At 47.1% G+C, this 14,085-nt stretch overlaps 1 protein-coding gene across 1 annotated transcript; it reads left to right on the top strand.

Moving 5' to 3' along the window:
• Positions 1-1,224: 1,224 nt before the first annotated feature.
• On the top strand, positions 1,225-13,569 carry ASB1 (ankyrin repeat and SOCS box containing 1). The gene is made up of 5 exons (XM_085304389.1): positions 1,225-1,503; positions 3,299-3,440; positions 5,522-5,824; positions 10,562-10,947; positions 13,142-13,569. The coding sequence occupies exons 1-5, from the start codon at positions 1,371-1,373 to the stop codon at positions 13,273-13,275; spliced, it is 1,098 nt and encodes a 365-aa protein (XP_085160515.1). The 5' UTR covers positions 1,225-1,370; the 3' UTR covers positions 13,276-13,569.
• The last annotated feature ends 516 nt before the right edge of the window (positions 13,570-14,085 follow it).

The raw sequence follows: 14,085 nt of genomic DNA, 5'->3' as shown, positions 1-14,085 counted from the left end.
ACGAGGACAGCACTGCAAATTTTTAGCATCTCTCTCTGTACTTTTTTCTCTGCTGCTTGCTGGAAGAAAGAGCTCCAAGATCTGTTTTACCAATGATTGAGCTCTGCTTTTTTTACTGCTCCCTTTTCTAGGATGAAAACTGTTAGAGCCACCAGAGCTTGAATCAACAGCTTCCTTGGGAATAGATCCAGGTAAATCTGGCTTCTGCTGAGGTTTTCTGTTCTGATGAGCTTACAGAAATTATATGTGCTTTCTCCCTGCCTCACAAAGRTTACCTTCCTTAGGACTATTCCAACTGCTTCTTCCTCTGGAGCACMAAGTATTTAGCCCAAGGACTTCGTCTTATTCTGATTACTGCTAATTTATTGCTTTACATGATGAGGAATCCAAAGGGTCCCCTTTAGAGACCAGGCTTTATTGCATGAGACTCCTGGGTCCTGTGCATCAGAGTGCAGGTTTGCTGTGTCATACTARCTTTCCTGGGGCAGGGGGACTTCTCGATGCACTTGGACCATGACCTACCAAGCCCATGGGAGATGCTCCTCTTTGGCGATCAGGGTGACTAAGCCTCTGGCAAATGTGTTGTGTCATAGGGCTTTGCCATCGTTCAGGATTTCTCTTTGGGTGCAACTGGCTGCACTCAGCTCAAGGCATGATAGGTCTGTGTGGATGCCCTGTCTGCCTCTGCCCTGTGAACACAGCCACCTCCRTCCTTAGCAAAGGGGGACAAGATGCCCCAAGACATGGGTGGGTTACAAGTGGACCTGGAGGAAGATAGTACCAAACTGGGRTGGGGGGGTTATGAAAGTTTTTTCCCAGCCTAATGAGATGGCTCTTTCCTTGAGCCAGCTTAGGGCTGAGCTAACAACTTTYGCTCTCTCTTTCTCCAGTATGTCTAAACCTCAGTCTGCAAGGCAGCGTCTGAGGCTCACTGGCTGTTTCGCCAGTGGGGCAGTGTCTCTTTTAAATGCGGAGAAAAGAAGAGACAGGAGGGCTGTTTATTTCTCYCCTTCACCCTCCTCTCCCTAAAGGAATAAAGGCTGCCCATATTGCAGAGGAGGAGGGGATAGGTTTGAAGGAGGAATTGCTCCAGCGATGCTGCTGTTCTCCTGGTTGTCAAAACGGGAGAAGAAGCCATCTCRTTAGGCTGGGAAAAAACCACCTTAACATAGAAACAGGAAGCTCTGGGCAGGCACCAATCAGACCCGACTTGGAGMGGGAGGGCTGTGTCTGGCAGCCTGGGATGGAAATGGGAGATGACAGGCCAGGCCTGGGGGCTGGGGTGCTCTAGCGGTCCAGGAGTCAGCAGGTAGGAGGCCGGAGCAATGTGAGGGGCAGGCGTGCGGGGGTCTCCTTGAAGACGATCGCAGATGGCTGAAGGCAGCCGCACTGACTGCCAGGCTGGCAGTGCTCGTGCCCTCCCACCCGAGCCCGGGGATGGCCAGGATGCCCCCAGCATCGGAAATCTGGGTACCAACCTCAGTGCCTCAGATGGACACGCAGGTAATGTTAGGAGAGCAAATAGCTATGAAACAGTGGCCACACCAGAGAGCTCCCCCCCCCCACAACACCCCCTTAAAGCCCACTAAACCGGGAGCCAGCAGTCTCTCACAGGGGTGCACACTGCCTTACCATTGCTGGTCACTGTCCATCCATCCAGGCACCTGCCTGTCCCACCTCCGTCCTTGCAATACATCCCAGGGTGGGCAAAGCATGAGCGAGCTGCTGCCTGCTTGGGCTCAGGGTATGGGGAGGTGCCCACAATGCTTGCTGAAGGTGTTAGAGGAAGGACTGCTTCACCAGACTGGTGGCAGGAAAAAGCCACATAGGATTTTCCAAGTGGAGCTGAGTGCCCTTAGTGTGGACTTGGTTGGTCTCCCCTGCTCGGTGTACTTTTAGTCCAAGAGGTTCATTTCAGATCGTATCTTAACACTACATGTGAGGCAGCATGGGTTGTGTCCCCCTCACCTCCCCATGGCAATTTGCAAGCTGCCACTTGTTGCCTTCAGCTAACAGGATTCACCGGGGCAAGATGGGACATGATAGCATTTCTGAGAGCATCTGAGCACCTAATTCCCTTCAGTCTTGGTGCGAGGAGACAGAAGCCCTAGTTTGTGCTGGCACACTGCCCACTGGGKCAGTTATCTTCATGTTCGAACAAACCTGTCTCCTTCCAGGTCTTTGTTATCCCAAAGCACTTTGGCAGGTATTATTATCATGGCGATGTTTGAGCAGGTGTAGAAGGGAGACAAAGAGAGCAAAGCACCTTCCTCCAGGTTGCAGAACAGGGAAGAACCAAAGGCCTAGCTTTTGCCAGGCCACTCAAAAGCTTGTACAGGGCTATTTGCATGGACTAGCAACACTGTCCCCATGCTTCAGCTTTTTCACAAGTAAATCTAGATGATACAGCTGAAAAAAATGCAATATGAGCTGGATTTGTGGGGGCAGGGGAACCTTTGGGGGGCTCAGTATGGCTGGACAGGGCAGGGGCTCTGTTTCTGTGGTTCCCACGCAGGGATCAGTCAGATGGACTGCTAGGTTGGTGATGTAGAGCATATGGCAACTCACTGCTCCCCGAGTGCTGGGCTAGACCTGACCACTTCTGCTGCCTGGAGAGGGACAGGGCTTTGTATTTTACAGAGTCTGGTCAAAGTGCTGATACAGCCACAGAAACCTATGCAGAGGATTTACTTGCATGACTATACCAATGCTGAGGACCTCAGACTGCAGTCTGAGCATATTTCTCCTTTGCTTTTTTCTGGATGTAGCTAACACTGAAAACATCTCAGAAATTTCAGAAACATCCCTCAAGATACCTTAAATTTCTCCAGATCATCTAGTATGTTCTTAAGGAAAGATCTGGATCTGTGGGAGCATGTTGTGAACCCAGGAAATGCAGAATTGATGTGGAGTTCAGGGGCAGTTTTTGCTTTTGCAAGGCTTCAGTCTAAGATCCATTTCAGTCATGGGGGGGGGGAGGGACATGGCTGTTGCTATAGTCTTTGCCTGTGCTTAGCAGTGGGCATCAAGCAGCCACCTTATCAGCAACTGCATACTGGACAGGAGGCCATTCCTTGCTCCATGTCTTTTCCCTTYTGTCAGTGTCTGTTGGATTCAGGTATCAAGAAATATGAGCTGTAGCTATGCCGGTGTCTTCTCACAGGAAAACCGACTCTCCCTCATGCCATTTTTAGCTCTGTCTGGTGATCCTGGGAGCTGTGCCAAGGCTCTTCAGTGCCTGCTTCCTCCAGCAGCTTCATGCTAGGACTCAACCCAGCTTCCCCTCTCTTCAGCGCAGGTCGTAATCTCAAGGAGTGGCTGAGGGAACAATTTTGCGACCACCCCATCGAGCACTGCGAGGACACCCGGCTGCATGATGCAGCCTATGTGGGGGATTTACCCACGCTCAAGAGTCTGCTGCAAGAGGAAAGCTTCCAAAGGTGAGGGGCACTTCTCCCACCCAGTGCCAGCCCCTCTTTCCTTCATGAACATATTAGCACTGGCTCTGGAGATTGTTACAGGACCAAGGGAGGAGTCAGACGCAAGGCCTGATTGAACTCTGTTCTGAAAACTTTGGCTAATGACTCTTTCATTCCCTGGGCTGCCTGCCCCAAACCATCCCACCCCTTCTCCCTGCAGCCTGCTCCTTTTCAAAGCCTGTTCTGTTGGCAGAAATGCCTTGCTCCATTTTTACAGGAAACGTGTTTGGTGGGAGATTGCTGTGCTCACCCCTGAAATTATGCCTCTTTTACTCCTCCAGGAGGCAAATCTCGAGCTAGTCCTGTGAGGTTCGTAAATGGGCAGTGTCCATGCATAAACTCTCCTCAGATCATGCTGGAAATACAATACTGTGAAAATAGGAGTCTATATATGATGGGAAAACCATATAAAAGGGATTACAATCAAATATAAACCTGAAACGCCCTACGTTACAAAATCTGGCCATAGCTAAGTCTGTGACCACGGGGACAGTTAATTAATTTTCCTGCACCATGGAGAAAACTGCTTAGAGTGCAAATGTCTCTCAACCTTAAAAAAAAAAAGTCCTTTCAGCAACAATAAGAATGATCCAGCTCCTCCTTCTGTCACCAAGGTGGTTCTGTCAAGCCTCTTCACTCCTTTGATCTGAGGTTTGGCTCTGTTTTTGTCCCGTGCTGCATGGGAACCCCACCACAGCAGTGCTAGATGACTTTCCAAGGCTCCAAGTGAGCTGAAAGAGGCACCCTTCCCTGCAGGAAAAAGAGAAGGTTAAGCAGTAGGAAAAGGTCTGGACCCATAGACGCATCATCAGAGTTAGCAGAGAAGAGACTTCTTTGAATTTGGGGGCAGATATGGGGCGGAGATCTGCCAACCTCCTAGGATAAAAGGGAACACTTTTATCAGAAGACTGCACAACTGAGGACTTGGTGTGGGGTTCATATCGGTCTTCTTCCTAAAGCCTGGCTGAAGAAAATGGGGCACTGCTTTCCTGGCAAATGGCCTTAAACACAGCACRTAAAAATTGCTTTGTCCTGTTTAGATTACAATGGCTTGCATGCAATCTGCTGGAAGAGCAAATTGATGGCTGCACTAGCCAAGGGGCACATTTTCCTGCCTACTTTGCCTTAAAGAAATCCCTTCCTCACTGTGTGTTGCTGCTGGAATGGTACTTGCTGTGATCTGAAGAGAACTTGTGATTGAGCGCTGGGCATTTATGAGATTTTTTTAGGACTAACTTGAGATTTGGATGAGCATGAGGATTAGTACCAGTGATTTCAGGGGGGATCTGAGCAGCCACAAGGCAGAGCATTCTCCTCTATAAATTGAGCAAGGCTCTTTCTGCCAGTACTGGTGTCTACCAAGGATGCTAACGGCCTATTTATGCTGTTCAGAGCAACGTGCCTGCCCTCCCAGACTTAGCTCCTTCCTGGCAGGGCTGTGCCTACCCAGAACTAATGCTCCCTGGATTTGCATTTATGTCTCCTTATGGTTCYAAGCCAAGCCTGCAACTTTGCCGGTGGTGTGATATGGATGTATGCATGCACTTCCAGGTGTCTCTCCACTCTTGCTCTTTCTGTTTCTCTGTTGCTTTGGCATCATTATGTGCCTGTCAGAGCAGGTTGGACTAAACTACTGTTTTAGTCCCCAGCTTGGTCACTTCTAATTTGGGATGTTGTCTAGATAAGGAAAAAGGGATTTTTTTGCTCATTTTGACTGGGTTTTGATGCAGGGTTTGTCGCTTGCTGCATATATGTGCAACTCCTGACACAGCAGAGCTGTGCTAAAGCCCATCTCGTGGGCCCTGTTTCAGTACCTGCTATAGTCTCTAGCTGTCAATGTGCAGCACCTAGAACAACAGTGCCAGGTTACTTACTAGAGCTCTTAGAGGCTAATGTAAATTGCCTAAAATGGGGAGGAAAAGCTTCAAGGGGGATGGGTGTTTGGCCTCCCCCAGCATCCTTCTCCAGTGCTGGGTGAGGCAGGGTGGCACAAGGTGGTGGGAGGCCCTCTCTGACCCRTTGCTTCTCTCCTGACTTGCCAGTCGGATCAACGAGAAGTCAGTGTGGTGCTGTGGCTGGCTGCCCTGCACACCACTGCGCATCGCCGCCACTGCTGGCCATGGCCCTTGCGTCGACTTCCTCCTCCGGAAGGGGGCTGAGATTGACCTGGTAGACGTGAAGGGGCAGACTGCCCTCTATGTGGCTGTGGTCAACGGACACCTTGAGTGTGCCAAAATCCTCCTGGAAGCTGGGGCTGACCCCAATGGCAGCCGGCACCACCGCAGCACTCCTGTCTACCATGCAGCACGTGTAGGTCGRGCGGACATCCTCCGGGAGCTGATCAGGTGAGAATCAAGGCATCAGCTAGAGATGGCCCTGGCTCAAAGGGACGCGACTCTGCTTCTCTCTCTCTATCTCTCTGCCCCCCATCAGGCTCTTTCCCTTATGGGACCTGTGGGACTCAGAGCATCCATTTCCTCCTTTTACCTCCCCCTTCTCTCTGTGGCACATCCGGTGTCTCCATAGGCCTGAAGAAGCTGGCCAAGAAGGCCACTGATGTGTGACCTCACCATGCCTCATCTCCTAAGAAAAAGCCCAAGCAAGGAGTTGTTGTTTCTGACCCTGCTGTCAGAGCCAAGCATTGCAAAGCATCCCCTYACTTTCCTCCATGGCCCTGCTCTATCTCAACAGCCCATTGCTGACTCTGTGCCCCTCTGTTCAGTCCCACCTGGCTGAGTTTATGAACAAGGWGGATCTCTCAGCTGGTCAAAGAAATATTCAGAAACATCTTTACTGAGGTTTGCTTCCTTGACCATTTTCTGTCCTTKGGAGGAGAGATGCCTGTCTCAAGGACCACCTGTTCTTAGCTGCCTGCCTGGCACTTACCCATCACTAGAACATTGTTTGGAACATCTGGTTCATTTTTCCCCTTGCCAGAGACCTGACCCACAGCTCCATTGGAAGGGATGGCATCTCTGCAGCCACAGAGATCCCTCTGGGGAGCTGAAAGGTAGCCTTGCCTGGGTAGCAGGGGCCAATACTGCTTGCTTGATTGTATGCAGTAATACCTTTTGGGCATCCAGCCAGCCTTCCTTTCTGCAACACACTGAGCCAGAGAGTAGTTTGTCTGCAGGAACACAAGTCCATTCCCAGGAGGATCGCTAGCATGGATGCCTTATGCATCCAATGGGACCAGCAACCTGGGCTGCCCAACAGTGACAGCCTGGGTTAATTCTGTAATAGTGTCCAAAAAATCATTTTCCTAGTTCAGAAGGCAGTTAGACTTGGGTTGATCTTTTTTTTTGTAGAGCACCTGATCCCTTATTCAGGCTTTAGCTGTGGCAGGGTTCAGCAATGTCGGGGGAATACAAAGATCTTCTGTCCTTTAGGGAATTTTGTCTGCAGCACCAGCAGCTCAGGGTAGTTTCACCTCTGTATCATGCTGTGACATTTCCTTTCTTCTGAATTGGAAGTTCTTTGTATAAGGGACTGTGCTGAGCAACTATATGGGTCAGCCATTGATGCCAAGTAATAAGGGATTATAAGGGGAAATTTCTTTTGTAGAAAGAAATAGTAAAAGAAAAGAAAATTTATTTGGATTCCCACAGAAACAYCCTCCAAGGAATCCCCTCAGTGACWGTAAATGCTAAAAAATAACAACAAAAAGGATTTGGATATAAACATTCTGCAATACTTGGGGATTTTCTCCTTTCCTTTTTGCTTATGGGGAAATTATTTTTCACTGAAATGCAGCTTTAAGGAAGCTGGAGAGTAGAAAGAAAGGGAGACTATTCCCCCCCACACACACACTTGCTCCTTCTTCTGGAAGCAGAGACAAGGATGTCCCCATCACCATGTGCTTGTTGGCACAGGGTTCAGGCTCACAAACTACATTCCTGAGAATCTCCCCTGATATATCCGCTAACGCAGGATGAAATGTAGCAAATGGTATTTCAGCACACAGAGAGTTGATGTATTGATTTATATATCTACTCCTTGGGATACCTTGCCAGCAATATTAAAAGCAAGATTTTGGAAAACTTTCAGGATTAAAAATTAACTGGAGTTTGTCCAATATCTTTTTATTAGACAATGTCTCTCCCAAGGCTGCTAACTAATACCAAATTGTCAGACTGCCCAAAATTTCAAATATCTTGGAGTACAGATTGCACAGATCTATTCTAAGTTTTGTACTTTAAAATGCAGCCGTACATTACAAAGCTCACTCAAAAGTTCAGAAAATGTTGGTCTAAAAGATTTGTAAGGGGAAATGCAATAGATAAGATGCTTTTTACTGAAACATAAAGAAAAAATTCAGATTATTCTGCTTGAGATAGCCCCAGAGTCTTGAAAGGAAAACCTAGCCTGGTCAGGCTGTTCTCCTTAACACATACATTTCCCTGTTACTTGGCTGCAGATGTCTAAACATCACCTGGTTCATTTTTTTAATCATATGGTAGCACAATCAGGATTCACAATTGCTGAACCAGCTAACCAAGCAGTAAGTGAAATTAAAAACTATTAATAGTAAATACACGCATAGCCATGAAGTGGTGATCCATTTTATAAGAAGATTGGTGGAAATATTCACAATTACTCTGCCAGGGTATAGATTACTTTTCCAACAGCTTGTTATGAGATCATGCTGCTATGAGATGGACTGCTGTATTGTACTTGCAGTGTAACTCAGGGCTGACCCAGCGTACTAAGGATGAGAGAGTCCTTTTGCCTCACTAAAAGCACTACAAAAGAGCTAACAAATCACACCAGTGCCTCAGATATGCAACTAACTCTATGGGAAAAAAGGAGAATTTCATATTTTCTTGCAAAATGGAGATTACCACAGAATTTTTTCAGAGTAATAATGGGGAAAAAAGGAGAGGGAAGGATAAAAATGTGAGGGCATTTGTTTGCCTAGTGAGATCTAGGCCATAGGAGGCAACAGCTGTACAACAGCCCAACAAAAAACCCTATAGCAACTCGTATCACCCCATCTAAAATGCTTGGATAGTCTGATTTTAAGATTTCTTTTTTTTTTTTTTTTTTAATCTGCAGGGAACATGTGTGATTTCTACAGAAAACAGACATCTTTTCTTATTTAGCCCTCTGTGCTCCAACACAGGCGATATCAAACAGATTTAGCAAAGCTCTCTGAAAACTGCTAGAAAGTGGGAATGTCCCTTAGTGTGCAGTGGTTGCCAATGGTCTGGCTGCTTGGACTGGGAAGTGAAGGTTGGCCACGCAGGCTAGTGCAGAGATTAGCTCTCACTCTGCAGTGTCATTACTACCTAACTCCATCCTCACCCTACTGTTCTCCACCCAACAGGTCACCTGGGAGCCTGAGATGTTCATGGCTTGGGAGGTCTTGTGGGTTGGGGTAAAAACATACAACTTGCTGTTTGCAGCTCTCAGACAAGTTTTCTTGACCTTTGTTTTGTGCATGCTTAATTTAAATGAGATTATTTCTGTTCTCAGAGTTAAAGCATGTGGTTAAGTATTTGCTGAACCCCTACTGAGTTCAGAAAGAACTATGTATGCCTTGAGGTAGAATTTGTCTCCAGGTGGTTTCCTTATATGTTTTATTAACTGCAAAGAAGAATATTATGATATTTAGGAAGACAGAAAAACCTGGTCTTCTGAACACACGGTTTGCAGTTTTGAGAGAGGGATTGGTGGGTGAAGGAAAATTTTATTACTGTGCAGGGGAAGGACAGGGCTTCTGCTTGATCTGGAACTCTGCAATTAAAAATAGCTACTCATTTGGGGATTGTGTTGTCTCCCTCACTCTGCTCCAAACTGCATGTGAAATAGATGTAGCTGCAGTGTTACCACTGCTTGGGTGTTACCCAGCCTTGGGCCAAATGCAGAAAATAAATGCTTATTTTTGTTGTCACTTCTTTCTGCAGCATTGCCATTTTTCAAATTCCATACTTTTTTAGAGAGTAACACTAAAAAAAAAAAAAAAAAAAAAAAAAAACACACTCCAAAGCAAATAAGCACTATTTTCTGCTCACTCTCTACCTGGCACCATCCACACTTCCCAAAAATATCCCACTGGGCCTAAATGTTGTAGATGTCACTTCTGTTGTATGACCATGCTGATTTCCACTGAGTAGGGGTCTACCTTGCTTACTCTTTTATTCTTTGCCAGGACAAGTTAGAGACGACTTTGTTCTGACTGCAGGAGATTATGAAGTAGCTGAGACACTGTTGCCCTATGAGGTGAAGATGTAAGATTCTGGCCTCCTCACAGAATAGCATAAAGCAAGAGTTGATTGTGAAAGGCTTGACATGTTTGCTATAACAGCTCATGGAGGTCTCTGCTCCACTGTTCTCTGTTTCACTGTTGAGCACACAATTTGAGAACAGATTTCTGTTTCATTTGCTGCCTATTTGTGATAGTCAGATCAATTGCCTGTCTAGCTTCTCAGATGTTTTTATCCTGCTGGGATAGTTATTTCATTGCCTCCACTGCATCTCTTCAACTGAGTCACTTGGAAACTTCCTCCACTCCCTAGCCAATCAGTTAGAGGTCAACATTAAGTGCCGCTGGCCCAGACTGAGCTGTCCCTCGTACAAAGGCTATGCTCAGCACATCCGCTGGGAGGGCGAGGAAGCTTATCCCTCAGCTGCTCCTCCTGTTCTGATCCTGGGCTGCTGCAAACATAGGATCTGCTTTGATTCTTAACAATCATACTGTGCTGTATATGGTATCCCTGCTCCATCATCGTTCTGCCTTTTTAAGCCTTTCAGGAGATAAATTCCTCAAAGTTAACTTTGAATGTGAAGCTGCATTAAATGCCCTTGTAGTTACCTTTCTTTGGAACTAGTGTGGCCTTAATTCAGTTTTGCTTTGTTTAGTTTGCTTGTGAATGGCAGGACACTTGCAGGCCCTACTAAGGGTAGAGATGGCTGATTCTTGGGTGGAGGGGCACATAAATACCAAAGGCAGACAAGCCCCAGGGTTCTTACTTTCTGGGTTAGTGTGTGGCCAGCATCCTTCACTCTCATCCCTACCGTTTTGTGCCCCTGTGTTGCAGTCATGGTTTCCAAACAGTCTCCCCTCTCTCTCTCCAAACCAGGTATGGTGCAGATGTGGATGTGAATCACCACTTGGCTTCCCGGCTCCCCAGCCTCTCCTTGCGGCCCCTCACCACGCTGGTGGTCTGCCCACTGTACATCAGTGCTGCCTACCACAACCTCCAGTGCTTCAAGTTGCTGCTCCAGGCGGGAGCCAACCCAGATTTTAACTGCTGTGGGCCCATCAACATCCAAGGCTTTTCCCGAGGCTCCCCAGTGTGTGTGATGGATGCTGTCTTGCGGCATGGTTGTGAAGCAGCATTTGTCCATCTTTTGATTGACTTTGGAGCCAATTTGAACCTGGTGAAGGTGGAGGCCTTGGGAGGTGAATCCACAGGAAGGGTCAAAGTCAACCCTGAGGCTCTGCAGGTGTTCAAAGAAGCAAGAGGTAAGTARCTTTGACTTACTACAGTGGCTCTGGTTTTATCTAGATCTGCATTTAAGAGAACTCTTTGGAAGATTTATCTGGTAGGGGCTGCACCATGGATTTATCTGTATAAGTGTGTTTTGTGCCTGGTAGTCATTTCTCCCTAAATATCACAGGTGCCTTCTCCATTATTGCCACCATTGGTATCTTGCATAAATGGCTTCCTCCAAATGAAGAAGCAGCTAGGGAAGGTGGACATTACCATCCTCTTTGCTTCAGATCTGTTTCTTCAGGTCCCTTTAGCCAAATGTAAATGATTCTGCAAACAGCATATACCCAATTTAAAAGTATAAAGCAATTCTAACACATACAAGAGATAACTAGGATTTAACAAGCTATTCACCTAGGCGTTACTCAGCTCATCAGCCCTGATAATGCACCCAAAGAGCCTTTGCTGGCCAGGCAGGTGTTGGGCAGGAGTGGAGCATGGGGCCAACTTCTGYGGCTCCATGGCACAGATCTTCAGTGTTGCAGTCTGCCACCAGCTCCATCACTGCTAGTGACAGTGATGACTTGACCCAGTGAAAGCTCCCAGTAAGCCTCCAGCTAGATTTCAAACCTTGTCATGGTGCTTTCCCTCTTGAACTCTTGACCTACCAGTTATCCCCATCTCAGCACTTACCTCTATTTTTTAAAAAATCTTTCTGTGGTCTTTCTCCTAGCTCTTTCCCTTTGTTTAGCAGCATCCTCAGCAGTCTAAGGCACGGTTAGGAAGTGAGGCCGTATTAGAGCTGGACTTTTGGTCCACAGAGCACTGGTAGCTGACAAGCAAGTTAGGGCAAGTGGTTGCAAAGGGAGGATACAGTAGGGCTCCACACCTCTGGCATTTATGTCTCTGTACTCTTGCTCATTTACCATTTGTGGTGCATCCAGCTAGACCCAGTTCAGTGAAGCCACAGAAACACACCCTSACTGTTCTTCAGTGCCCTTATGATCAGGGGGTCCCAGGAATTCCTTGGAACTGAAGCAAAAGTGATATCTGGGCAGGCTGGTTGGGTGGCAAAATCACAATGGTGCTGGAAGTAAGAGATGGAAGCTCAGTTGGCAGTGTAAAATGGTGGAAAAAAGCTGACTTTTTGAATTCTGCATCCTCTGGGAAGTAAATGAGTTACAGAAGATGTAAGCCAGAGCATCAAGCTCAACCATGCCTGCATTTACGTGCTATTTCTTTCATTTATTAGCAAAAGCAACATTAGTTCAGTGTGCATCCCTGTTCCGGCAAGGGCAGCACCTCATAAAACCACCAGACTCAGGCACTGAAGGCCAGGGCTTTGCACCAGGGTCAAAAGTAGTGTTTCTGTCTGAAACTTCAGACCAGAGAGGTTTAAAAGGGATTCAGGGCATAGGATACAACRCCTAGCGTCCAACTCAAAGTACATTCAGCTTTATACACGCCTGATTTTTGAACTCTCCTGGACTTTTGCAGAGCAGAGATGGGAATAAACAAGAGCAGGTGGTTTTCGTTAAGCCTTGGTGTAGGAGGCAAATGGGACGGCCCTGCCTGGACAGCCCTGCCTGCTCTCCTCAGGTATGGCAGGCAGTCAGGATAATAGAGTGATGCCTTGGAGATCCATTTCCTGAATCAACAAGGATACCACCATACTGTTCTCCTTGCACTGGCAGAGCTCTCCATGAATTCAACAGAAGCCCTTGAAGGAAAGTTGGGATAAGACCTTAGCTGGCTGCCAATGCTGRGACTTTTCCCCACAGCTGTTGCTTCCCAGAGGATGACTTAGTTCAAAAGGAAAGTCTACATCACTTAAAGATGATTTGATTAGTATAAAGCCTCTCACAGCCTCCACTGGTGCAGATTTGGAGGTGATCTCTTGGATCTAGTCTAGGTCCATGGTAACACCTCCATGCAGTCTCCACCTTGACCTTCCAAAATGCCCATCTGGTGTTTGTGATTGCTCCAAAACTTTTGCCAAAAAAAGTGCGGCTCCTCACAGGGAGGCTTTGTGCAAGATCAACTCTCCTGCACTGCCTTTCTGTTGCTGTGCCTAACATCGCCTCAGCTTTTGGAGGGGGTAAACGGCTCTGCTGCTGTCAGAAGAGGCTTTGTGCCATCCAGAGTTCAGCACAGCTTGCATACGGTTATACCTCTCTCTTTCTTATTCCGCCCCTCAATATTTCCTCTCTGCTTTCTTTATTGCAGGCTGCACCCGGAGCCTGTTGTCTCTCTGCCGCATAGCTGTACGAAGAATACTTGGCAAATGTCGTCTGGATCTGATCCATAGCCTTCCAATCCCAGACCCCATTAAACAATTTCTACTTCATGAACACAGTTAAAGGGCAATCAACTGCTTTCCAGGACAGTTTCGTTTGGTAAATGACTGAGCTGACAAAACCAAGTGCCAATCCTGACCCCAAGGTCAAATATTGTATTTGCTTATGGAGTGCACATAATTCCCTGCCCCTGTGGTTTCCCCCTTCAAATTTAGGGTGCAGTGATTCTGTGTGTCTATATTTAAACTACCAGCTATCTAACTGGTGACCTGTTTGCAATTGGTTGGGCAATGAGGCCAATACCTGTGTGTGGCTGTTAAATGAGCAAATACAAAATATCCTATGGCTACTAACATATATATGTTTGTTATGACTCTACCTCTGTTACTGCTCCATGTCAAACATATTTTGGGCCTCAGTGGCACTTCTGTGTGGGAAATGCACCCATACTTAAGCTGTGGGCTTTCATTTTCCTATAGTTGCCAAGGAGTCTCTCCTCCCCTTGGTAAGAGGTTTACAACAGCACTGTTCTCTTTCTGGTATCAGCACCTGGCCTTTCCCTTCCCCATGGAGTCTGTGATTGGTGCTGTGAAAGTGGGTGTACTTTCTCCTGTCCTCTTCTGGTGTGAAATGCATCAAGTTTCCTGTCCAGTAGTGTGTGTTACTTGGAGAATTGTTTTTGCGTCTCTACGTGCTCCGAGGTAGCTACTGTCCTGGCTTTTTTTTGTGTAGGAGACCCATCATGCAGATGGGAGAGTAGCAGAATCTGTAATCCTATTCTGTCTGAGTCACTGTCTACAGAGCACCAGATGTGCCATGGAATCTTGGCTCTCCCTCCAGCACTATGATGGATGAGGCAAGGGGTGGCCAGTT

This window comes from Rhea americana, unplaced genomic scaffold (genome assembly GCF_003343005.1).
Source record: "Rhea americana isolate MKP2758 unplaced genomic scaffold, rheAme1 scaffold_209, whole genome shotgun sequence".
In the NCBI taxonomy this organism is placed as follows: domain Eukaryota; kingdom Metazoa; phylum Chordata; class Aves; order Rheiformes; family Rheidae; genus Rhea; species Rhea americana.
Note: the sequence above shows the minus strand (reverse complement) of the source record. Positions and strands in the feature narration are given on the sequence as shown.